General features: G+C 48.1%; 10 protein-coding genes across 10 annotated transcripts; 5 read left to right on the top strand and 5 right to left on the bottom strand.

Annotated features, from left to right (window-relative positions):
* Positions 1 to 311: 311 nt before the first annotated feature.
* Positions 312 to 2,479, bottom strand: EYB26_002116 (uncharacterized protein; the record flags this gene model as incomplete). Its single annotated transcript, XM_054261423.1, has 7 exons — positions 312 to 831; positions 882 to 1,018; positions 1,068 to 1,129; positions 1,179 to 1,837; positions 1,890 to 2,097; positions 2,161 to 2,271; positions 2,362 to 2,479. The coding sequence occupies 7 exons, from the start codon at positions 2,477 to 2,479 to the stop codon at positions 312 to 314; spliced, it is 1,815 nt and encodes a 604-aa protein (XP_054117398.1).
* Positions 2,480 to 3,108: 629 nt separating this feature from the next.
* On the top strand, positions 3,109 to 4,117 carry EYB26_002115 (uncharacterized protein; the record flags this gene model as incomplete). The annotated part of the gene is made up of 2 exons (XM_054261422.1): positions 3,109 to 3,262; positions 3,318 to 4,117. 2 exons carry the CDS (start codon positions 3,109 to 3,111, stop codon positions 4,115 to 4,117), a joined length of 954 nt encoding a protein of 317 aa, XP_054117397.1.
* Positions 4,118 to 6,542: 2,425 nt separating this feature from the next.
* EYB26_002114 (uncharacterized protein) lies at positions 6,543 to 7,213 on the top strand (the record flags this gene model as incomplete). The annotated part of the gene is made up of 2 exons (XM_054261421.1): positions 6,543 to 6,824; positions 6,884 to 7,213. The coding sequence occupies 2 exons, from the start codon at positions 6,543 to 6,545 to the stop codon at positions 7,211 to 7,213; spliced, it is 612 nt and encodes a 203-aa protein (XP_054117396.1).
* A 1,392-nt stretch (positions 7,214 to 8,605) lies between these two features.
* Positions 8,606 to 9,037, top strand: EYB26_002113 (uncharacterized protein; the record flags this gene model as incomplete). Its single annotated transcript, XM_054261420.1, has 2 exons — positions 8,606 to 8,750; positions 8,814 to 9,037. The coding sequence occupies 2 exons, from the start codon at positions 8,606 to 8,608 to the stop codon at positions 9,035 to 9,037; spliced, it is 369 nt and encodes a 122-aa protein (XP_054117395.1).
* A 247-nt stretch (positions 9,038 to 9,284) lies between these two features.
* EYB26_002112 (uncharacterized protein) lies at positions 9,285 to 10,100 on the bottom strand (the record flags this gene model as incomplete). The annotated part of the gene is made up of 1 exon (XM_054261419.1): positions 9,285 to 10,100. The coding sequence occupies one exon, from the start codon at positions 10,098 to 10,100 to the stop codon at positions 9,285 to 9,287; it is 816 nt and encodes a 271-aa protein (XP_054117394.1).
* A 720-nt stretch (positions 10,101 to 10,820) lies between these two features.
* EYB26_002111 (uncharacterized protein) lies at positions 10,821 to 12,210 on the top strand (the record flags this gene model as incomplete). The annotated part of the gene is made up of 2 exons (XM_054261418.1): positions 10,821 to 11,345; positions 11,395 to 12,210. 2 exons carry the CDS (start codon positions 10,821 to 10,823, stop codon positions 12,208 to 12,210), a joined length of 1,341 nt encoding a protein of 446 aa, XP_054117393.1.
* A 410-nt stretch (positions 12,211 to 12,620) lies between these two features.
* On the top strand, positions 12,621 to 13,864 carry EYB26_002110 (uncharacterized protein; the record flags this gene model as incomplete). Its single annotated transcript, XM_054261417.1, has 4 exons — positions 12,621 to 12,680; positions 12,733 to 12,750; positions 12,821 to 13,368; positions 13,417 to 13,864. The coding sequence occupies 4 exons, from the start codon at positions 12,621 to 12,623 to the stop codon at positions 13,862 to 13,864; spliced, it is 1,074 nt and encodes a 357-aa protein (XP_054117392.1).
* Positions 13,865 to 14,019: 155 nt separating this feature from the next.
* On the bottom strand, positions 14,020 to 14,993 carry EYB26_002109 (uncharacterized protein; the record flags this gene model as incomplete). The annotated part of the gene is made up of 4 exons (XM_054261416.1): positions 14,020 to 14,109; positions 14,191 to 14,399; positions 14,485 to 14,878; positions 14,943 to 14,993. The coding sequence occupies 4 exons, from the start codon at positions 14,991 to 14,993 to the stop codon at positions 14,020 to 14,022; spliced, it is 744 nt and encodes a 247-aa protein (XP_054117391.1).
* Positions 14,994 to 15,361: 368 nt separating this feature from the next.
* On the bottom strand, positions 15,362 to 16,612 carry EYB26_002108 (uncharacterized protein; the record flags this gene model as incomplete). The annotated part of the gene is made up of 1 exon (XM_054261415.1): positions 15,362 to 16,612. The coding sequence occupies one exon, from the start codon at positions 16,610 to 16,612 to the stop codon at positions 15,362 to 15,364; it is 1,251 nt and encodes a 416-aa protein (XP_054117390.1).
* Positions 16,613 to 17,211: 599 nt separating this feature from the next.
* On the bottom strand, positions 17,212 to 22,070 carry EYB26_002107 (uncharacterized protein; the record flags this gene model as incomplete). Its single annotated transcript, XM_054261414.1, has 5 exons — positions 17,212 to 20,270; positions 20,329 to 21,092; positions 21,142 to 21,450; positions 21,501 to 21,624; positions 21,680 to 22,070. 5 exons carry the CDS (start codon positions 22,068 to 22,070, stop codon positions 17,212 to 17,214), a joined length of 4,647 nt encoding a protein of 1,548 aa, XP_054117389.1.
* Positions 22,071 to 22,117: the final 47 nt, after the last annotated feature.

Here is a 22,117-nt window from a genome sequence, read left to right as displayed (position 1 = left end):
GGGAGGGGGAACATAGGGAGGAATGAGATGACATGTAAAACTGGGGACTTTATCCAACAGATGAAATGTGAACGTGATGAAAGAACGCCTACCATGCATGCATTGCTGTAAAGTACAATGTGGACCGGGAAATGAACAGAAGGGAAATGACGAAGGCGTATATAGGCACAGCAGGTATCAATGCTATAGGACATGAGGTTTTGTGGCCTGTATGCAGTATGTATGATGGGATATCAACGAAAGAGCAGGAAATGGCCGACTCGTTTTCGAGCATGGGGGTATATATAAGATTTGTCCAAAAAAAGGGACTGTTATTTCAATCCCAAGAATCGCTTCGCATTCTCATAGACAATGTAACTGATCGACACTGCCGGAGCAACTTTGAGCATATTCGGGGTAATACCCTTGTAAAATCCGCGAAAGCCCTCGGTCCGATAAGTCGTGCGCGTCACATCTATAATGCCATTGTATGTCGTGGGGTGTAAGACGGTGCCCTGCGCTTGTAATCGTGTTCGCAGGACATTGAGCGGATAGACAAAGGATGCACCTAGAGCACCGCTAAAAGCACCAATGGCTCCAGTAGTGAAATTGCTTAGCGGCACATCATCTTCGTGGCATTTATCTTGTCGCGCTTTTCGGGCGAGGAGTCCTTGTTTGAGGTATTCGAATGTTGATAGATCGATAGCCGCGTAGGGGAACATGCCGACTAGACCAAGAGGTAAGCCACGGAAGAAGGCCAAGACGCCGGCGCTTTGCCACATTTTGCGTGCAGTTTCAGCTATGAGTTTGTTGCCTTGGACGCCTCCTTGCACGAGTTCGCATTGCATGCGGCTGTGTGTGTATTAGATATATGCCTCGAAGCATAGAGGTGCGTCACTCACAATTTCAATGTGTCAACTGGGTAGACAAAACATTGCGCCACCATACCACCAAGTCCACCAGATAAAAACTGGAAAGTTGGTCTGATTTTCTTCGTGTCATCGTGTCCTTCAAGGCGCGCAAATGCTCGTTTCGATGCCTACAACATGTCAATCAAGATCGTTTGGAACAAGAACTTGAAAACTTACTTCGTAAGCACCAAACTTGATCGCGGATTCCGGCATGATCTTGACAACATTGAGTCCATTGCCTGCGCCAGTGAGCATGGGCATATCAGTAATGGAAGATGAGAGACGAACCAGCAAAAAGACTCCGAATACCTCCTGCCTTCCACAACTCCTTCGTCGCATCGACCAAGCTCTGAATTCCCTTCCGCATGGCGTTCACAGGAGCGCCCTTTTGAGCCGCACAGACAACCTCTTCACGTACGCCAGTATGGGCGATGAGGTACACTTTCAGACGGTCGAGGGGGGCGGTAGCTGTCCGTGAGACGGCGCCAGCAACTCCACCGGCGATAAAATAACCTAGGTGAGGGAAGATGTCGGTCAACTGCAGTTCATAAGAGCGTACCGACAGCCACATAGCTACAGTTTGGGAAACAGAAAGCCACTCCAGCTCATAATCACGATCAAGAACAACATCAACATCCCTGTCAAACACAACCAAGTCCAGATCGGAGGCTGGCTCAGCATCGGGCGTCTCTGCATATGCAACAGCTACCAGGTTGAATGGAGCGGCATTCGTGATTATTGACAGCGGAACTTGAAGGGTATAGTAGAGAGCGGTTTCTAGGGCATGTAGTAAGAAATGAGACAGGGTCGGGATTCCAATACCTAAACCCTGTAGAGTATCACTGATGTCGACGTCTCCTTCCGGGTTTAGATTTCCCGTTGCCTTGTAGTATGACAGCACGGTGCCCAGGTTGGTGGGTTCAATTGGTAGGAAGAGCAGGAAGTCCCTGTCAGCGATCAGCGATTGATCCCTCATAGCTCAGTTGGAAATTCCGTTACCTCCACTCATTATAACTTATAACCCCGTCATTATTTTGGTCCATTTGAGCCAAAAACTCATCCAGCATAGAACTCGATACGGTAATCCTCGCAGTAGCAAATGCCTCTTTGAATTCCGATCTGTCTATCTCTCCATTATGATCTCGATCAATACTTTTGAATAGTTCCCACAGCGTTTCGTCGGCACGAGAGACAAAATCGCGGAATTCTGTATGTAGGGTTGACGACCGTCAAATCTTGCACCACAGCGTCATCGTTGAGCACAACGTACCTCCATATTGTATTCGACCATCGCCGTTCGTATCGACCGTTTCGAAAACTTGCTGAAGCATAGAATCTGCATTTTTGAGGGCTAATGATCGATACGAAAAGGTACCAAAAGCTGTCAGTCACGATACCAGCAGCTACTAGGAGGGGCACGTGTGCCGCCCAAGTAAACAACCGACAAACAGGGAAGTTGAGAGGCGCTCACGATGATCCATCCTGCGAAGTCCCTTTCTCAAGCCATTAAAGTCCACGGAACCCTGTTTCCGGGTGTCGATAACCTCCCATAGCTTGTCGACCCGGTCCGGGTATTCGAGGGGCTTCATCTTCGCGGGCGGCAGGTGGAAAAAATTGTTGTCATGAAGTTGACGCAATCATTCTTGGATATTGTGATTGAATGCACGAGTGCCGCCTCTTGAGCGGCGCCGAATCCCTTTCTTCTTCGAATGTATTGAGCCTCTAAGTAATGAGGATCTTGCTTGCTTGAGCTGGTAGTTCTTGGATATGATGTCGAAGTGCAGGACAGAACGCAATGTCAACGGGTTGGCTCGGCTCTATGGCTATCACGGTAGTTTTGGCCAATCAGGATGTCAGGGCTAGAAAGTTAGCACTATCCCTCTTTAGGGACAGCGCCTTATTGTTTCGATGTCCAACATCAGTCATCTTCAAGTATTCAATATAAGCAGTCCATTGACAATACGCCCGATAATTTCTGTGTGATACTGCCGACATAGCTTGGTCCGACAAGTCTTACATTCCTCGGGCGTATATACACACCTCATATATACATGGGCATCAAGTGACCGGACACGGACGGCAAAACGGATGAACATCAAACAATGACACTCAAATAAGATCATTCCCAGCATGCATTTCATCATCTGTCAATAATGACAATTCCTTCGTGTCTTTATGTATAGCGCAATTCATGCGAGCCCATACTTGACGTGCCACCATGGCAGCAAATTTTTGGGTGTCGACTCAACGTCGGCATTGGATGTTTACTCGCGAGCAACTGGCAGAGATCAGAGAAAATCTAAAAGACAAAAGCCAAGATCACCAAATACAGCTTCCGGATGTGAGAGTCATCAATATATTTTTAAAAACAGGTTCGCCTTTTTAACTACCAAGGGTCCGGGAGCAAGTCACTAACAAAGATAACAGAGCTATGTAGACTCGCGAAACTGACGCATTCGCGACAACAAGCCATTTCAACCGCTCAGGTCTACATCAAAAGATTCTATACGAAAGTCGATTTTCGACAGACGAACCCGTACCTAGTCATGGTCACGGCGTTCTATCTTGCCTGCAAAATGGAAGAATGCCCCCAACACATCCGGGTCGTAAGCAGCGAAGCCCGCCAACTATGGCCAGAATTCATCACCAATGACCCGGCCAAAATCGGAGAATGCGAATTCTATCTCATTTCTGAAATGCATTCACAACTCATTGTCCACCACCCTTACCGCACGGTTTTGGAGTTGACGAAACTACTTGAATTGACGACGGAGGACGTCAGTCAGGCCACAACGCTGATTAGTGATCACTATCAGACAGATTTACCACTTCTTTATCCGCCGCATGTCATCGCAGTAATGGCTATTTTGCTTGCGGTCATATTCGGTAGCGGCGGTGGCGGGTCCGCTCACCGCAATCAATATAGTCATAGTACAATAGGGGTCAATCCGCCATCAATATCTACATCTCTTCGAGAATCTGGGCTGGGTGTCACGCTCTCTGCATTGGGCGGTACAAATGCACCGGGCACAACAGGAGCAACAAGACCAGACCCAAGAATTCAGAGGATTATTACTTGGCTCGCGGAAAGCGAGGTTGATATCAAGGCTGTTGTTGAATGCACGCAGGAGATGATATCGTTGTACGAAGTTATGGATGGGGTGAATATGCAGCAGTGCAAGGAGATTATATCGAGGATGATCAAGACTCGAAATGCAGATAAATGAGTTAGACCGCCGCTATGTTTGTTAATATCTAACTATTATATTCATGACTATGAACGATCCAACCTGAAAAATCAGGCTACCAACCTGAAATCAAGCGGAGACAGACGCTTTACAGGAGAGTAACACAGACCACAACCCAAACCTAAACATTCAAAACAAAGTTTAATGTAAACCAAGGCGAATTTCCTTGCAATCACACTGCTCATGCATCAGACTCAATGCAGAAACAAGGACCAGAAAATTTCTTCGATTAAATAGATCTAGTGGTGTGTAAACCCAGATCTATGCATATCATGATACAAAAGTGGCTGGGCATTGGTGCGAGAAAGGAGCGGTGACTACTATGTAGACTAGTCGGTTTCATCCAATCGTGGGGAGAAGAAAGGGCGTTGCATGGATGGATGCAAAGTGCATGCATGTGTAGGTGTAGTAAGTCCATGAGGGAAATGACTAGCCACGGGTTGCTTTGAACTTGAACTTTGTTGAAAGTTTGAGTAATGTAATGCACAACAACGTACCGAGAAAAAGATGAGTTCTTTTCTAATTATTACTCATTGTCAATGAAGAGCGTCGGACAGATCGACCCCAGCCTCGTTTGGGCACACGTGACCAAATCAGTTCGGCAGGAGACGTCAACGTATGCAGACATGGGAGGGTGATAAGAGCATGCGAGTAATCCGCTCCAAACTAGTGGTCATCCCGAGAACCTTCTGTACTGTAGCACGTAGTCAGCGACTCAGTGTAACTTAACTAACTAGTTAACTAGCTAGTTACTCCGTAGTGAAACGGCCAATGCAAAAAATAGCATGGCAAAAGCGCTCGTTGTCTACTCCACAGTGTCAGGAACTCAGAGTTTCGGTTAGAGAGGACGATCGTTGAAGATCGTTGGCCCAAGTCTGCTCAGGTTCTTAGCGCCAGCGATAGGGCACCAGCGCTCTTTAGGCTTTTAGTCGAGAATTTTTCAGGTCAGCTGCGCCTGCGAATTCTCAGATTACGATTCCGTACGAGTATTCCGCTTACAATACGAGGGATGTACTACTGTACGTTGTCAATGCTGTGTATGTAAATACGTAGTATGGCCATTTGGAGATTCTACCAGGTCGTCAGGTATGCTGTTACGTGACTTCCCTATTATCGTATGAATATCTTCTCATTGAGAATACATAGGCTTTGTGTAAATATGAACTGGATCAATCGAGGAATGAAGAGGAAATCAATCCTACGGGAGTGTCGGCATCTCCCAGCGGACGCAGGTACGGAGTACTCCGTCTCTGTTCCACAGTCCGCAACCTACCAGGATTCCAGAGGCTTAGCCACGAATTCTGCATAGCCATGAGGGCCCCTGGTCACGACATACGTAGTATGTCCTGTATTTTTTGATTTGAATAGGAAACTGTCCTGATGTCGGACTGTTCGGAGTAATGATATCAATTAAGATCAACCGTGGATTTGTATGACATGATTTAGTTTGCTACGAGCGATACATAGTCTCTCATGTATACAAATGGAGATCCCACGCCCTGGAGATGTATGAGCAATACAACCCTCGTAATAATACCGGCCAGCACAGCAAAACAAGTCAGGCCAGTTAGAGGACTGTATTGCCCATTGGAATGGGTCAACGTCATGTTATGCTGTATGTACGAGAAAAACAGCAGATTCCATCCAGAGCATGCCGCCGCACACAAGTCACTCATCAACATGTCGCTGATTGGGTGTGTCTGATACGGAGTATCCACATGGTGGCTGAAATGACATATCCTAATTGGGACACCGATCCACTTTCGTCCGAAAATGGTTGGCTAATTTTGGGTTCGCCACTAGCTCAGCTACTAGCGTTGTGGTGAGGCTCGTTGTGATTGGGTCCGCGTGAAGAAGAGACTGAAGAGAGCATGACCTGGTCTCGTAGATGTGGGTCTGTTTACAAGCGTATTACCAGAACCCGCTAGAGAATACGAACGTTGAGTCACTTCTCATAGCACGATACTCAACAATACGGTCAAAAACGGTATTGCCCTTGCTCCTGGACTCCACTAGCCACGCATGAATGGCTGCCAACACCTGCAACCATGTATTAGTCCCTCGACTAGTATCCGTACAGTACGTAGGTAACTCCTCGTCCAGGCAGTGCTCCCACCAGTACTAAGACGTTCCCCGTCAGCCTTTATTATTGTCCCGCCATCGTTAATTTCTTCTCTCTCATCCAATCCATCCCACACTCATCTCAACTCGCTTCAACTCCAACTCTCTCAACTTCACCAACTCGACCTACGCTCCGTCTACTGCAACAATCTTTCTTATATCTATTTCCTTCTCATCTACTTGTATTCCTTTATTGGTTCAATTCTAAAAGACTAGACAACGCTCATTGTTTGTTTCTTCCGTGGAAAAAGCGCCTATACACAACCACACATAAATATACACTATGGCATCAGCGTACTTCTACGGTCAGCATCAGCAACAGCAACATCATGGTGTTGTCAATGCTCACATGCAACCATCCAACAATCACCACGGTGGTCGCCGAAGAGGGCCTCGCAGCATGGCCGCTCAAAATGGACAGCGGCAGTCTCGCAGTGTAAAGACCATGCGGGAAATGGTCGAAGCTCCTACTGTTACGGCTTTCCGTCAGCGTTTCGAGGCCGGTCGCTCGTTTGATTTGGATGATGATCTAGAATTCTGTCCCAATTTGCTTACCGAAGACGATGTTCGTTCTTTACCAGCCTAATTAATTACTCCTGTTGTACGGGTTGCTAACAAACGCAGTTGCACTCTATCAACTCATCTGCTTCTGATCGCTCATCCCTGTCCAGTGGCTCTCCAGAGTCCTCTCCTCTGCAGCACCAGATCCAACCCGCCCAGCAACAGGTGACGCCAAGCATTTCGCTCTCACCCGGTCCTTCCACATCCCAATATGTCAATAATGTTGCCACGGCCGCCATGAATCATAATATTAATGCCATGCATTTCCAGCAGCCCGCGGCTGCTCGTGCCCGAAAAGTCATTCCGATTGTGAACCCACAAACCGGCATTACTCTTGCCAGCCCTCCCACTTCGATCAACCCCAGCATGATGCAGAACCAGCGTCGGTGGTGAGCTCATCGTATGCTCGAACGCCCTGGCTCATGGTCAGGCTTCCCTTTTCATTAGGCATGCCTTGTGACTTCGTTTCTCATCGCCGTCGCTGGCGTCATCTGCATCATCTGGGTAAGGGAGTTTTGTTTGGATTTCATTTTTCCGGTCTCGACGATCATTACACGACAAACTTTCTTTCTACTGACCATATATTCTCTGATCAAAAAAAAGAATTTCTGTCAATATTGTATATATTTTTCTATTTGACAACGACGACTACGTTGCGTTTCTCGGCCTTTTTTACCCACGATACTTGCAGATCAGCGACGGCGTACATGTTTTGCATTTCGACAATTTGTGTCGGCAACCTTTTTTCATGCGACGGGGAAAAAATATACCAAAATTTCGTTTTCGGCCTGGTGCACGATTGCTGCTACAGTGTATAGAAAGCGCAGCATTTGTTTATTTACTTCTTGTTCTTGTTTTGTTCAAGATATCACAAACGCATGCCTTGTGTTGGGGGAGTTTTTCTTTGGATCTCGGCGACTTTCGACCCACGACTTGTTTTGAGCACAACTCTACGACACGGATTTATTCTTCGGTAATATGTTCTTCTACATCATTTATCATATATCTATATCACTGGGATGGATGTAACTGGGGTGGAATGGCCTGTTTGTTTGTTTCATTTGATTGATTTGGTTATTTACTAGACGGCGGAAACGATACATGTCTGCATTGGGTGTGATTTTGTTATTGTGACTTTTCGAGCATTCTGTTGTCAAGATATCTGGGCATCGGGAGAGCCCTCGTTTTCTTGTTTATTTCTATCGTTCTGTTGATTTCATTGTCTATGCGGATATCCATTGGGGCATATGTATGGGGTGGTGAAATGATGGGCGAGGTGATCAACCTGCCTGGTCGGAGTTCTGGTCTTGTTAGGCCGTCGAATATATTGCTTCTTATTTATCCCCGTCTCAAAGTGTAAATCCATGCAAACATGGTGCGTAGTGAAATTGTACAAAGATAGACCGAGGAGGATATTGTACCGGATGTGCGATCTGAGGCATTCGCTGCAAATCGTTTCGTTGACGTCATACCCTACGCTCGATCACCCACCAAAGTATCAGATGATGCTGCTTTCATATATAACCTGGTATACCCATTTTCAAATGTTCCTTTTCTCGCTATTTAATCTCATTGATTGTTACATAAAATACAGGCACTGGCCTCGTGACTCGAGACTACAGCAATTCAATCGTCTATCTCGATACTGTCTAGCAATTGAGTATCCGCGATATATATCTAACTACCGAATACATACATAACTTGTACTTCGCCACCATTCATTACACAACCATTTACTACAATTCCAAGGTTGAATCAAGAAAAAGAATCGAGAGGAAAGAGCAAATGGCTTCACTACCCTACCTCCGCCAAACAATCCGTACCTTCACCATCTCTCTCCCATCCAAATTGAGTACTTCATCGCGAGTAGCACTATCAGCAGCATTCTCGACGTCCTCTATTCAGCGGGCATTGAAAGAAAATGATCGCGGTACATAGTTCCCTCCCCTTCCCCTTCCACCTTGGAAGAGATCAAGCTGATGGGGTTAAATAGATGACGAAAACCTCCTCAATGCATACGAATCCTTCAACAACGAGACTCTCAAGGCCGCCAAATCCAAAAAGCCGCACTGGATAGAACGGCTTGCGAGCGAGAGCGAGGCAGACATAAAGGCTGATAGAGGAGAGACGTTGGGTCCAAAAGTTGATGATATTGTTGAGAGGGCGAAGGAGGAGGAGGCAGCGGAGGCGGAGTTGAAGAAGAAGCAGAAGAAATGATTTACTTCGCACGTATTATATTAACATGGGACGATGAGGCGATGAAAAGTAAATGGGTACTTTCCAGTATTTCTAGCACTGTGTGTGTAATTTACGAAATTGGCAAAAAGATATCTATTGCTTGATGGCAATTTGAATATGAACGGAATCAAGTCTATTCCATAAGCAGATGAAAAGAGAGTGGTATCACAAGATACATAAACCAGACCCCAACCACAAACACCATACAAGCCCAAAGAAGAAGAGACTACTTGAGTATAACAATCAAAATAACAAGCACAATAATCAATCCAATAATAGTCATCATACTCCAATTATCCCCCGCCTTCCTCCGAATTTTGTCCAGTCTGCGTCGCGCATTATTCAGTCGTCCCTGATGCCGATCAACATGCTCATCCACATCATCCAGCAGCGCTATCTGTCCTTCTAATTCATCACCAATCTGAATGCTCAGCTGGTGCTGGCGACCAATAGACTCGCCCAGCGAATCTAATTGCGCATCTTGCTCGGAGAGAATCCGTTGGTGGTGGGCGTGGATTTGTTGGTTATCGAGGTTGCTTGTATCCAAATAGGCTTGTCCTCCTTCGCGGGTACTGCTTGGGTCGTCGCGGTAGGGCTGTAATAATGCCGCCCTGTTGGAGTTATACTCCTCATCGTCTTCACCAGCGTCTGTGAACCGCACAGATTTAGAGATCGGATGTTGCGGAATAGGTTGCTGCAGATTCGTCCCGCGAGTCGCATGCGCAAAATCCGGTCCTAGGGATGGATCATTCGGTACTTTTGTGGCATCGCTTGGTTCTTCATGGCTGTTTCCATAGAATTGAGATGCAAAGTCGTCGTATTGAGTACGTAGTGTGCTTATTTGTTCTTGAATATCGGCGTCATCTCTGTTGTCGCTGTCGTTTTCGAGGCGCTCAAGACTCTCGCGAAACGACTCTAAAGATCGAGAGATTTCGCCGTCTTGGGTGTTGGGTTCGAGGTTGAGGGATATTGCGCGTTGTCGTTCGAGGAGGGAGAGTTTGATGTGGTCTGCTAGGAGGAAGAGCTGAGATGGGTTCGACATGTTGTCTATCTCAATCGTCTATGTGATTCGAGTATAAATGTTGACAACCAGAAGATGTACCGAGATTGTAGGATTGGGTAGTCTGATGCACTGAGTTTGATGTTGTTGATGGCCGTCGTGGTAGAAAATGAGTTGCCTGAAACGGGCCGATAGCCAGGGCGCGGCGTCAGATCCCGTGGCGTGCTGAGCTTAACTTGAGCGTGGTCTGTCCGCAAACGATTAGTGGCTGTCAATTATGTCTACTCAGAGGCAGAACTGTCCGACACCAGAAAATGCTGTCAATTAAGCAAATATCAGATCGAAAAGTAGATAAAGTGGTGAACTCGGATCTACGGATCACCTCGGCATGTGCTTCGGTGGCTCCTCCTGATGCAATTTTGGGGTAGCCGGAACCTTGAACCTTCCTACAACTCCTCCTTTGCGACTAGGTACAACCACAACCCTTGATACATGTTTCACGAATTTGATATATCTACCACTTGCTATGTGAACAAATCAAATTCTCGCAGATCCAAGATCGTGCTGGCCTGTTTCAGCCACTGGGCCATTATCCAATCACAAGAAACCATTCAGAATCCCTAGCTGGGTGCATCAGCTCTTTGTACTACGGCGCCCTTTCACTGTTGGCTGCTTGATGGTCTTAGCAGAGTCGGACCAGTCGGTTGAGGAGTGACAAAGAGACGGACTACATAAATATTTACCCACGCCTCTAGACTCAGCATGGACATCACCGAGCTTCTTACAACAATGGATCTAGAACGCGGGGTAGAAGAGGTCGTGGACCTCAGAGCACTGGACTATGTCTCAACATACGACGAGCATCTAATGTGCCCTATATGTCACTGCCCCTTTATACGACCCTTGCGACTACAGTGCGACCATGTGTTTTGCCAAAAATGCATCAACGACGCCATCATGTCAACTGATTCTGACTCGCGTGACTTTCGATGTCCGTCTTGTCGTGCTCGTGGTGACATCAGTGGCAAGGTGCCAAAGATATTGATTAATATGTGTGATGATGTGCGCGTACGATGTCCGTATTCCGGTGAAGGGTGCGCCGAGATTATGGCTCGTGGACATGTGCAGTTGCATGTGGACAAGTACTGTGATTACAAGTTGATGAAATGTCCGGATTTCACCTGCGAGCAAAAGACGCGCAAGAAGAATATAAACACCGAAAGGTGTATGCATCATACGGTGAAATGTGAAGCTTGCGAAGAGGACGTCATGGAGCAGGATTTAGAGGTGAGCACGAGGACTTTGTGAGAGGTACATGATCTAACATGTTGAAAAGGAACATCAAGACCAACACTGTCCTAGCTTACGGACAACTTGTCCTGATTGCGGCGCTATGATATTTCGTAGCGCATTAGAGCAGCATATTGAGACGTGTCCTGAAGCTATTCACCCATGCCAGGCATCAAAATATGGATGTCCGACTAAGCTTAAGCGTTCGGAACTGACGATTCACGAACGAAGTTGCCCGTTGATTACCATGGGCCCATATCTAGAAGTGCAAAACTCACGCATTGACTCGCTTGATATGACGATCCGACAACTACGACAGAGGAATGAGATTCTTGAAGATGGGATCGCCAATATCCGCTCCACTCTAATGGAAAGTGCGCGTATCATGCCTGAAATTCGAAATCAACGCCAGTCTTCCAGTGACGACGTGGCCCAGAACCAATCTCAATCTGGACCTAGAGAGGTTGAAGACAATGATCGCTCATCACAATTATCATCCTCTACCGCTATGACATATCTCCTATCCCTGCATGAGTCTCTACGAGAAGAAGTATCTCAGCTATCACACGCAATGACGGACCTTGATGCTCGAGCAAGTATGGCCATCTTGAACGAAAGCATGCGTGTCAAGGAAGACTTGGCTCATACAAGCGCCGCAATCAATACAATACGAATGCAAATGCATTGGCTGTTGAATCCTCGGTTACAACAAGGCCATCGACTTGGAGGAGCAACTGGAGGAGCAGGAGATGCAAGCCCTGGTCCGAGTCGACCAGCCCCTAGGCCTGGACCTGGGCCTGGATATGGTGGTTTGACTCCACGACGGTTGAGTGATACAAGTCGCGAGGGGACGAAACTGTAGCATGTCTATGACTTACGACAACATAACGAGCTTTAAAGCATACCCTGTTAGTTGAGCTGTATATTAGATAGGAATAATTAGTGAGGATAATAATCAATCTAGAAATGATAGAAACCTGCGCCGTAATGTGGTATGAATTGCCACCTGAAAACTCAGGCTCCCACACGTGACTTCCCCACCAAAAATAGTGCGGCGGGCATCAAGTGCAAAATGAGACTAATCTACAAAGAGCCCACAACTTTGTGGTGGTCGTTATTGCATCGCTACATTTCCACTCACACGACCTTTTCAAGGAACCGGGTCAAATACTTTCTGTGGTCGTTTTGTTCTCTAGCCACACAGGTTCTTTCTTCCATTGATTACATTTTATAGAGAAGAGAGCCCAGCCCAGGGAAAGGGCCGTCGCCGAGATGCCGCCAAAGAAAGGAGCAGATCAGGCAAAGAAGAAGAAGGTGTCGGTGGAGGATAAGGTGAGTTCTTCTTCTAGAAATAATAAATAGAAATGAAGACTGACTTGCGAAGACGTTTGGTATGAAAAATGTAGGTCAAACCCAGCGCGCATCTTGCCCAACCCATTCGATCTTTGTAGATTATTCTGACAACTGCATAGAAAAAAGGAGGAAGCGCCCGCCGTCAAATAGCCCAACTGGAAGCACAAGCTAAATCCAACAAAAACGCCGACGAGAAGAAAAAAGAAGCCGAAAAAGCCCGTCGAGCCGCCGAAAAGGCCGCCGAAGAACAAGCCAAACGTGAAGCCTTAGAACTCTTCAAGCCTGTCCAAGTACAAAAAGTGCCCTTTGGGGTTGATCCAAAGACTGTGGTCTGTCAATTCTATAAACAGGGTCACTGCGAAAAGGGCAAGAAGTGCAAATTCAGCCACGACTTGAGTGTGGAGCGGAAGGCGGCCAAGAGGGATTTGTATTCGGATTCTAGAGATGCGGAGGCTGCTGAAAATGGCAAAGAGAAGGATACGATAGATCAATGGGATGAGGCGAAATTGAGAGATGTGGTGTTGAGCAAACATGGGAACCCGAAGACGACTACCGACAAGGTGTGCAAATATTTTATTGAGGCGGTTGAGAATCAGAAATATGGTTGGTTCTGGACGTGTCCGAATGGTGGTGATAAGTGCATGTACCGACATGCTTTGCCTCCGGGGTATGTCCCTTTTCTCTCTTCTTTTCGAGTTCTGGCTAACGTGACTAGATTCGTACTCAAAACCAAAGAGCAACGAGCAGCCGAGAAAGCGCTCATGGACAAATCACCCCTCCATACCCTCACCCTAGAAGACTTCCTCGAAATCGAACGACACAAACTCACGGGTACCCTAACACCAGTCACACCGGAGTCCTTTGCGGAATGGAAGAAGAAACGACTCGACAAGAAGGCCGCCGAAGAAGAAGCGCGCAAGGCCAGGGAAGCTACAGGTCGTACGCTCTTCGAATCTGGCAATTGGCGTGTTGCGGGTGAGAGCGACGAGGAGTCGGACGAGGAAGGTGATGACGCTGATGGAGCGTGGAATTTGGAGGCGTTGCGTAGGGAGACGGAGCGGCTACGGATGGAGAAGGAAGAGGAGCGGTTGGCGAGGTTGCATGGTGTTTCGATTACAGGGGAGACGTTGGGTGAGGAGGTTGCTGTTGACGGGGATGGTTAAACATAGACTGCTTAACTTAGACCGTGAATTCAGGATATGTATATAGCATTGCCGGTCATAAAAAATGTGCTATTGCAGAAATACATTGTTCATTCTTATTCCTTATTCATTGAGCTACTGTCCCTGTTCTCCAGATCCCGATATAAATCAATAAATTACCATTTCTCAACATACGGCCTCAAATCCAACTCATACGAAAACGTCGTCCGCGGCTGCGTATGCAAAAACCAATACGAATCGGCAATCTACCACACCACCATTAGCCACAAAACCCTTCCATCTCTGCTGGGGTGGAGAAAAAAAAAAAGGGTGGGGGGGGGACTTACAGCATCTGGACTAATCTTCGCGTCCTCATGCTCAAACACATATCCCTTGGTGCGCGGGATATCAATCACACCATCAATAATAACGTGCGCGACGTGAACACCCTGGGGACCAAACTCTCGTGCTAGAGATTGCGAGAGTGCCCTCAGACCGAACTTGGCGCTTGCGAAGGCGCTGAAGAGCGCTGAGCCGCGGACACTTGCCGTTGCACCTGTCCTATCATCAGCACACACACACACATACACTCTTTTAAAAGCAAGAGAGATTTGGGTTCCGGGGGGGGGGGGTGGATGTACCGGTGAAAATCAAACTCGGCGGATGCTTACTCTTCCCCTCCACACCCTTGAGCAACAACGGCAGCACCGCCTGCGAAAACAGGAACGCGCCTTTAACCTGACCTTCCCATCCCGCCTCAAATTCTTGACTTGTCAATTCTAGGAATGGCTTTCTCACAAATCCGCCGCCGGAGTTGAATATAGCGGCTGCAATGGGACTGCCGGGGAATAATTCCGTGGTTATTTTGTTAAACGCGGCGGAGACGGCGGAAGGGTTTGAGACATCTGTGCTGAGGCCGATGGCATGCCCGCCGGAGGAGTTGATGCTATCGACGACTTCGGTGTAGTTGGCGGGATTGCGTGCGAGGACGATGACCGGGTAGTGTTGCGCGAATTTGCGGGCTATTGAGGAGCCCTAGACCAGGCTGTTAGTTTTTTGGTCATTGAGAGTTGGGGGGATTGGGGGAGGGAGGATATACAGTTCCAGGCCCAACTCCGGCGACGACGGCGATTGCTTTTTTGACTGACATTTCGTATACTTCTTAGTTGACTAATTTATAAGCTAAGTTAAGTTGGTGCAGAGGTATGGGGTAAGCTATCAATGTTGATGAAGAATGGAATCACATTCCGGGGACAACGGATCAGATTATATATGATATATCTAACAGCATAGTTACGTATACCAGCTGCTTAGAAATCAATTACCTCCCGTTCAAACCGAGAGCGTAAATGGTGAGAAATATTATTGTTTTAGAGAGGGGTGTTGATGGCGTCATCTTCATTGATTACTTATCACTTATCGATCAGTTGATTAGATAGAGTTTGCTGGGTTAGTGTGGGGTGGATAATCCTCAGCTAGGTATGAAAATAATAATAATAATACAAGATAGTTGCGAGTTTACCACCGTCGCCAGCCCTTTTTGTTACTGCTATTATCATCTCCTGCCCCATCCTGTTGAGATGATTGTCTCTCGGCATCAAGCATTCTATCAAAGTCTCGCTGCGCAGCTTCCCGTTCCCGCTGGCCGGATTGTTGCTCGCTTTCATATGATGAGTAATCTGATGAGCTTGTCGTCTGTTGAGGTCGTCCCCAGCTAGACTGTGATGAAGGTGCGGAGATTGATGCTCTCGGGGCGCTTTCGCGTCTTATGCGGTCCCATGCATTCTCATTCAATGGGGATGGCCTTGAGGTCGATGTCGCTGGTGTCTGATACTCAGGTGCCGTCGGACTAGCATCATCAAAAAAGTCCAATGACGCCGACGAATTATCAGCCGTGTAAGAGTGAGGTGTTTCATATCCCCTTGAAGAAGAAGGAGTCTGATACGTCTGATACGACGGCGTATCACTGTGCCCCTTTTCCTCGGCTTGGCCATAAGTACCAACGCTCTCCACTCCCTTATTATAAGATTCCTCAACCGTCTCCGCACTAGCCATCGCACCCGCGTGCCTCACAGCATCAATCCCCTCCTTCCTCTGTTTCGCCTTTTCCCTGTACCCTTCCATCCTCTGATTCCTCGCCTCCGTATACCGCTTAAAAGCCTCCCTAAAATCACCCAACCTCGGATCCGAGGACAACGCAATCGTGAATCTGTATGTAGCCACCCCGCCAAAATTACCCATAATAAACAATACCCAAAAGCCAAACCTCATTCCGGCGGAAAGTGCAATCGTCCGTCTTTCCTGCACGGGGGTAAGACGCCATGCCGTCGCAAAACTCTCAAATAACGAAACGTTGGTCGGCATACTCAATCTTTTCCTGAGTGTGTAATAGGCATGTATCGACCCCGCTGTGACACCGAGAGGAATCCCGATGCGGCGCGTGTTCACATCCCGACTCGAGAGCTCCGTCATCGCGTCCAGCTCCGGTTGTGTTAAGTCTCGTCTTAGCAACCCCTTCACTTTCTCGAGTTGTTGCGAAAGATGGTACATGACCGTACGTTCCCAGTTCCAGGGACCCGCGAAACCGACCCATAGCAAGATAGGATTGGGCCGTTGGAGGTGTTCGCGGTTGATCTTGAGGGGGAAGACGGAGGCATAGCGGGATGCGAGGTCGGGGCTGTCCCAGGTTGAAGTTTCTTTGGAGGGATCGAGGGCTGATGATGATGATGAGGAGGAGGATGAGGACGAGGAGGGGTCTTCGAGGACCATTTTTGCTGTATCGAGTCCTGATGTGATGTTGTCGTAGATGTAGGTTCCTTGAAGTGAGGAGATGGTGAGGAGAAAGCTCCGGAGCTTGCACGGGCCTGACGTCGATTGGCAGCTTAGTCAGCATGTTGTTTCTGGTCAACAATTCCGGGGAAGGAAACAACTACGACAGACATTAATATTAGACACTTTTATGATATATGTATTTTCAAGTATATACTAAGATACCTAACTCTCAAGCCAAATATAATTTTGTCCGCACATAAGATATTCGCCATTGTAATCGCCCTCGCGGGCTACACTATAAACTTCTTTTCTCAAGAACGATTCTTGGAACAAAAGAACTAGAACGATAGCAACGCAAAGCAAGTAACCAGAAATGTGTATGTATAAGATCTTGTGAATGTTCAGGGCTGAAAACAAGATACGAATAAGTGTATCATAGTAAAGATCAAAAGTGAAAACAAGATGCATGTGGTAAATAATCGTACAGCATGTATAGCAGATGGATATTCGAAGTAAAGAGATTCGTAGCTTCGTTTGCGTACAATTAGTAGTAGTGTGGATGAAAGAAAGAAAGAAACGAAAAGATAAAAGGAAGATCAATCGCGTGGCATTTGAACGCTCTCATATGGAGAGATCGCGTTCTTATCAGTTTCTGTTGGTGGGGACCGTACACCAGGTCCACGGCTAGTGCTGCGCATTCGACCGGTCAAGTTTCTGAATTTACTTGCAAAAGTCTCGTTGATGCTACGACCTCGTCGATGATCAATTGACATCCTGCGCATAGACGGCGCGTCGGCACCGGTCGTCATTGGTCGTGTAAGTTCATGGCCTACACGAGCGTTATCTGTAATAATCTGGCTCGACGCAACCTCTCTTCCTCTAGGAGCAGGAGGTGGCGGTGGAGGCGTGTTTAAATGCTGTAGTTCCGGAAGAATTGGCGGAATGATCTTCGTGTTGTCCACAATAATGTCGGGCTCAATGCTCACAGAAACCGACGGGGGTGATCCATAAGTTGACATTCCAAGCTCCCCAGAGTTCTCACGTCGATGCCCCCGTGGTCCTCGTGTCCTGCTGGTTGACCTGCTTCGCGGCATATGAGGGATAAACCTTGGGTGATGTGGAAGGTCGGCGGGAACTGGTGTTTGGTGAAATTCAACCACGGGTACTGACATGGATCGGGTGATTCCAGCTGCTTCTGCTTGATAGACCGTGCTCGGGAGCGTCAGAGGCATTTCTGGCATGGCTGGTGCCTCGTCATCAACGTATCCATCGCTATATTTAGGACGTCGCATTGCCTTTGGAGTAGCTGGGAGGCCAACGGTCCCAGAACGTCCTCGTGTAGACGAACCTGAATCAGAGCCATTTGCAAAGGTCGGTGACCTCTTGCTGGCGTTGCTCTTGGATCGGATCCGTTTGTTAAAAGACCCGCCTGACGAAGGAGGGCTTTCCGGTAGATTTCCACCAACAGCAGACATCATTGCAGCGGTCTGAAAGTCACCGGGGTGTGGGATTTTGGGAGCAGAGGGGCGGCGAGCTAGTGAGAGTCGTCGGGCCTCGAGTTCTGCTGCTGCCAGTTCCCTCTTTGCGCGTTCGTGCGCACTCAAAACCGTGTTAGAATTGCGAGAAAATTCTGCTCTTGAAGTATCTTCAAAAGATTCGCTTGACAACATAATTTGAGAAGTACTCTCGTGCTCATAAGTGGGTTCTCGAGGCTGGCGACTGCTTGATCGGGCTCTGGCACGTCGCTTGTCCGGCGAAGGGTCACGTCTGGCGCTACTGGTACCGCGACGACTGGAACTTCGCTGTCGAGACCGGTGTAGTCGTTCGCGGTCACTAGTAACAAAGCGGAGGCTATCTTCAAATCCCCTCACATCCTCAGAAGGAGACATTGGCAAAGGCGAGGTCGGTGACCTAATGCCCGATTTGCTCCTATCACCACTGCGTCCTCGGCTCTGGCGACGGCTGCTATTGCGACTCTTTACCTTTTGCTTCCGATCAATCCCCCTAGACGACGATCGTTGATGGGGGTCGTTTTTGGATGAGCTACGAACACGAGAGCTGCCTTTGGTATGGCTTCTGCTGCGATGCTTCGAGGCGTCTGTGCCGAGACTGTCCACGCTTGCGTTGTATTTGGCAAACTCCTCCGGGGACATTGGAACGGGCGAACTTGGTGAACGCTTGGCAGGCGCAATATATCGGTTGGTTGCCCGTCCCCGAGAGTCTACAGAACCATTCCTAGAGCTCTTCTTTCCGTGTTCGCTGCCTGTGTCGCCATGTCGTCGAGTCTTGGTTTGAGGGCGATGGACGTTTTTAGCATAATAATTAGCTTCATCTAGGCTACTGATGTATTGATCAATGCTGCGGCTGCTGACACTAGGACTTTTTGCTGATCGTAAGCTCTGAAATACCGAAGACGGCGTGGCGCCATTGGTGCCGTCCGTGTATGGACCGGCCTCAGACTCAGATGTATCAACTGGTGGCCATTGGATATGTAGCCCTTCTGGCTTACGGTCACGAGAGCCGTTTCTGGCCGCGGCTTGCCCTTTGAGTGTTTCGAAAACTCCTGCAGCAGGTGATGGAAGTCCCTTGATACCTTCAAACTTGTGTGTTGTTGTCTGCACGGCAGTTTGCGGACTCGGGCCGTGACTGTCCTTGCCTGGTTCGTAGCGTGCCGAAGTCAACAACAGCACGGGTGGCTCGTTATTGTCACTCGATTCGTTATGATCGGACCTGGATACATGGCGTTTTCCTTTCTCGGAGCTCGAATCAACCGGCGTGGGAAGAGATCTTGGAGGAAAGTTGGGAGGCTGCACGTCTACTGGAGTTTCGCCAATCGAAGGTAGTCGGTGTCGGTGTGCATGACTAGGTGTTCCGACTCTGGACAATGTGTTATTGAGGCTGCGCGCATTGTTGAGCCTGTACGATCCGAGACCTCCTGGCGAAAGAGCAGACTCTCCAACAGCCGATTCAGCGATAGGCGTAATGCCGGGTGCATTGGTTGGAGTGCGATCATCTGACTTGAGACCGGGAAATTTGAATGCTTGATTTCCCTGAGGTCCGAAAGAAGTAATAAGTTTGAGAGCTGAGTTCTTCACGGTCATTCGATTGGCAGATTCCGGCTTCAGCATTTGGTCGACCGGTTTCGGTTGGGGTTCCGAAACTGGCGATGCGATACGATAAGGTGCGTTGGGTGCGGTAGGGGACATCCATGGCTCGGAGGGTTCTGCTCCTGTGCACATGAAACATCGAATGGCTAGTTGCTGTTGAGCATTGGACACCACATGTTCGCCCCATCGGCGGACAAGGTATGACTGTCGCTGCCAGTCACTTGGTAGTAGGAGACAGGTCATGAGAATGGCTTCCATGAAGTAGTTCCGAGACACATAGACCTCAATTGCATCATTACGGTCTCCGAGAGCCAGAAGAATCGTGGCAGAAGCATGAATGTCACCAATTTCGAGTAACCTTTGAACGAAATTCTGACCGACCTGGTTGGCCTGCTCTTCGCCACCCATTTGACTAAGAGCCAGGAACATCCACGCAGAGGAATTGACGGGGCCTGAACTAAGCATAGCCATCATTTGCATGGGATCGTTTTCGCCCAGCCAACGTGAGAGGAATATGGCATTTTGACTAGCCGGGGGATGTCGATTTACTACGGAAATCAGAACATGGTTAGAATATAAAAGAAAACGCGCTGAAAAGAAACTTACACTCCTCCCTAATAAGGCTTTCAACGCCTCCCTCCCATCCGAAAACAACGCGAAGCATCTGTTGTCGCAATGCTTCAGGCGTTAAGCGAGACTCGTCAAGTGGTGGTACTTGCTGCATATACGAAACTTCATTGACTCGTTCTCTCGTGAATGGGAACAAGTCTACCAATGGTTTGTCGACAGGGCTTTGGGTGACTTCGTTTCGAAGACGTGAACCACCTCGGGAGCGAACAGAAGAAACTGAGGCGGTAGAGCCATATGCAATGGATGTTCCAGACTGAGAAGGTAGACGACCAAGAGGCGAGGTCATGGAAAAGGTGGTTCCACTATATGTTGATTTGTTGACAGGAGAGAAAGGTCGGACACGGCCAGACGAAGCATGTGAGCTGATTGAATTAGTACGGCTGCGCTGTGACATTGGACTAGCGGTGGCTGCTCGTTGCTGGCTTGCAAGTTCCTGTATGGAAACTTCCGGACCTCGGAAACCCTGAGCGCTTCGAGTGCCGCTTCCCCTCGAAAAGTAACCCGGTGACATTGGCCTAATTTTTGACTCTTCGACAATTGCTATCTGGTCCATTGGAAGGTGTCTGACATTCTTGACCATGGCTGGATTGTCTAAATCATATTGCTGGACGGTGTTGTTGGGGCCAAGGGTAAAGAGAGCCGAAGTTGGGCCGTAATTGGCCATACCAAGGACGTCTTCGATCGTGGGGATAGTTACGTATGTGACATGTTTGGTCCTGACATCCCATACCCAAGTTTCCCTTGTGAAAATGAGCAGCTAGTTTTCATTGGTCGTTGGGTTGAACTAACCTGTCTGAATATTGTACGATTCTGCCATTCTTGGACCAGGATATCCATTTCGGGCCTGTGGAGTATGGTTCTGTGCGTTTCAATGCACGAATAACTCGCGGTGATTCATTCAATGGTGCCTTGGCTACACTCCATACTCGAAGATCGCCGTCCAGTGTTTGTGTGGCGAGCATATCTGACTTTTGTTTCGAAGAAGATGCATGCCAGGCGAGACATGCTATTGGGGATGGACCGCGGCTGGTAGAAAGGGTATGAAGAATCGTGAACGCGGGATGCAACGTAGCTATGAGGATCGAGCCATTTTGATATCTTGATATTATCAGTATACGCCGACTACAGACGTCATTGGGACTGCTTACCCAATTGCATAAGTCCGGCAGTCCGCCGAGGGGGCTAAGGATGTTATAGGGTCAAAGATTGTTCGGGCTGATAAGTGTTCTGAAGTCGAAGGTTCAAACAAGATCACATCGCCCTTGCCGTTGCCTAGTGATGTCGAGTTAACGCCAAACACACGATAGTCAGCGATTATGCAAGTTACCAAAAGCCACATTTCCATTCCGCATCCAAGCTGCTACTCGGAGAGGTTCATAGGAGGCAAATCGCGAGATCTCGCTTCCAGTGAAAAGGTCCCAAACAATTGCAGTTTGTGCAAAGTCGTAGCTGACGACCAGTCGCCCGGCACCCCGTTCACTGACATTATCGACACATATAAAGGCTATCCTTTCTTCATGAAGTGTGAACCGACGCTCGATTGCCAAGGTGTCGTGATGCAGACAGAGAATGACCGAGCCTTGTGAGAATAGGAACAACGAAGCTGTTGATGCACATGGCTGGAATTCAGAATCCCATGCTGGGTCTAGAGGCGTTACGGGTGCTGTCGACTGCGTAGTGGATCCCACAGGTCGATGCCACGACGACAGGTCCGACATATTCGACACGCACAAGCGAAACTATGAATGTTGTCAGTGTGAAATCA

Source organism: Talaromyces marneffei, chromosome 1 (genome assembly GCF_009556855.1).
Source record: "Talaromyces marneffei chromosome 1, complete sequence".
NCBI classification, from domain to species: domain Eukaryota; kingdom Fungi; phylum Ascomycota; class Eurotiomycetes; order Eurotiales; family Trichocomaceae; genus Talaromyces; species Talaromyces marneffei.
This window is presented reverse-complemented; position numbering and strand designations above follow the sequence as displayed.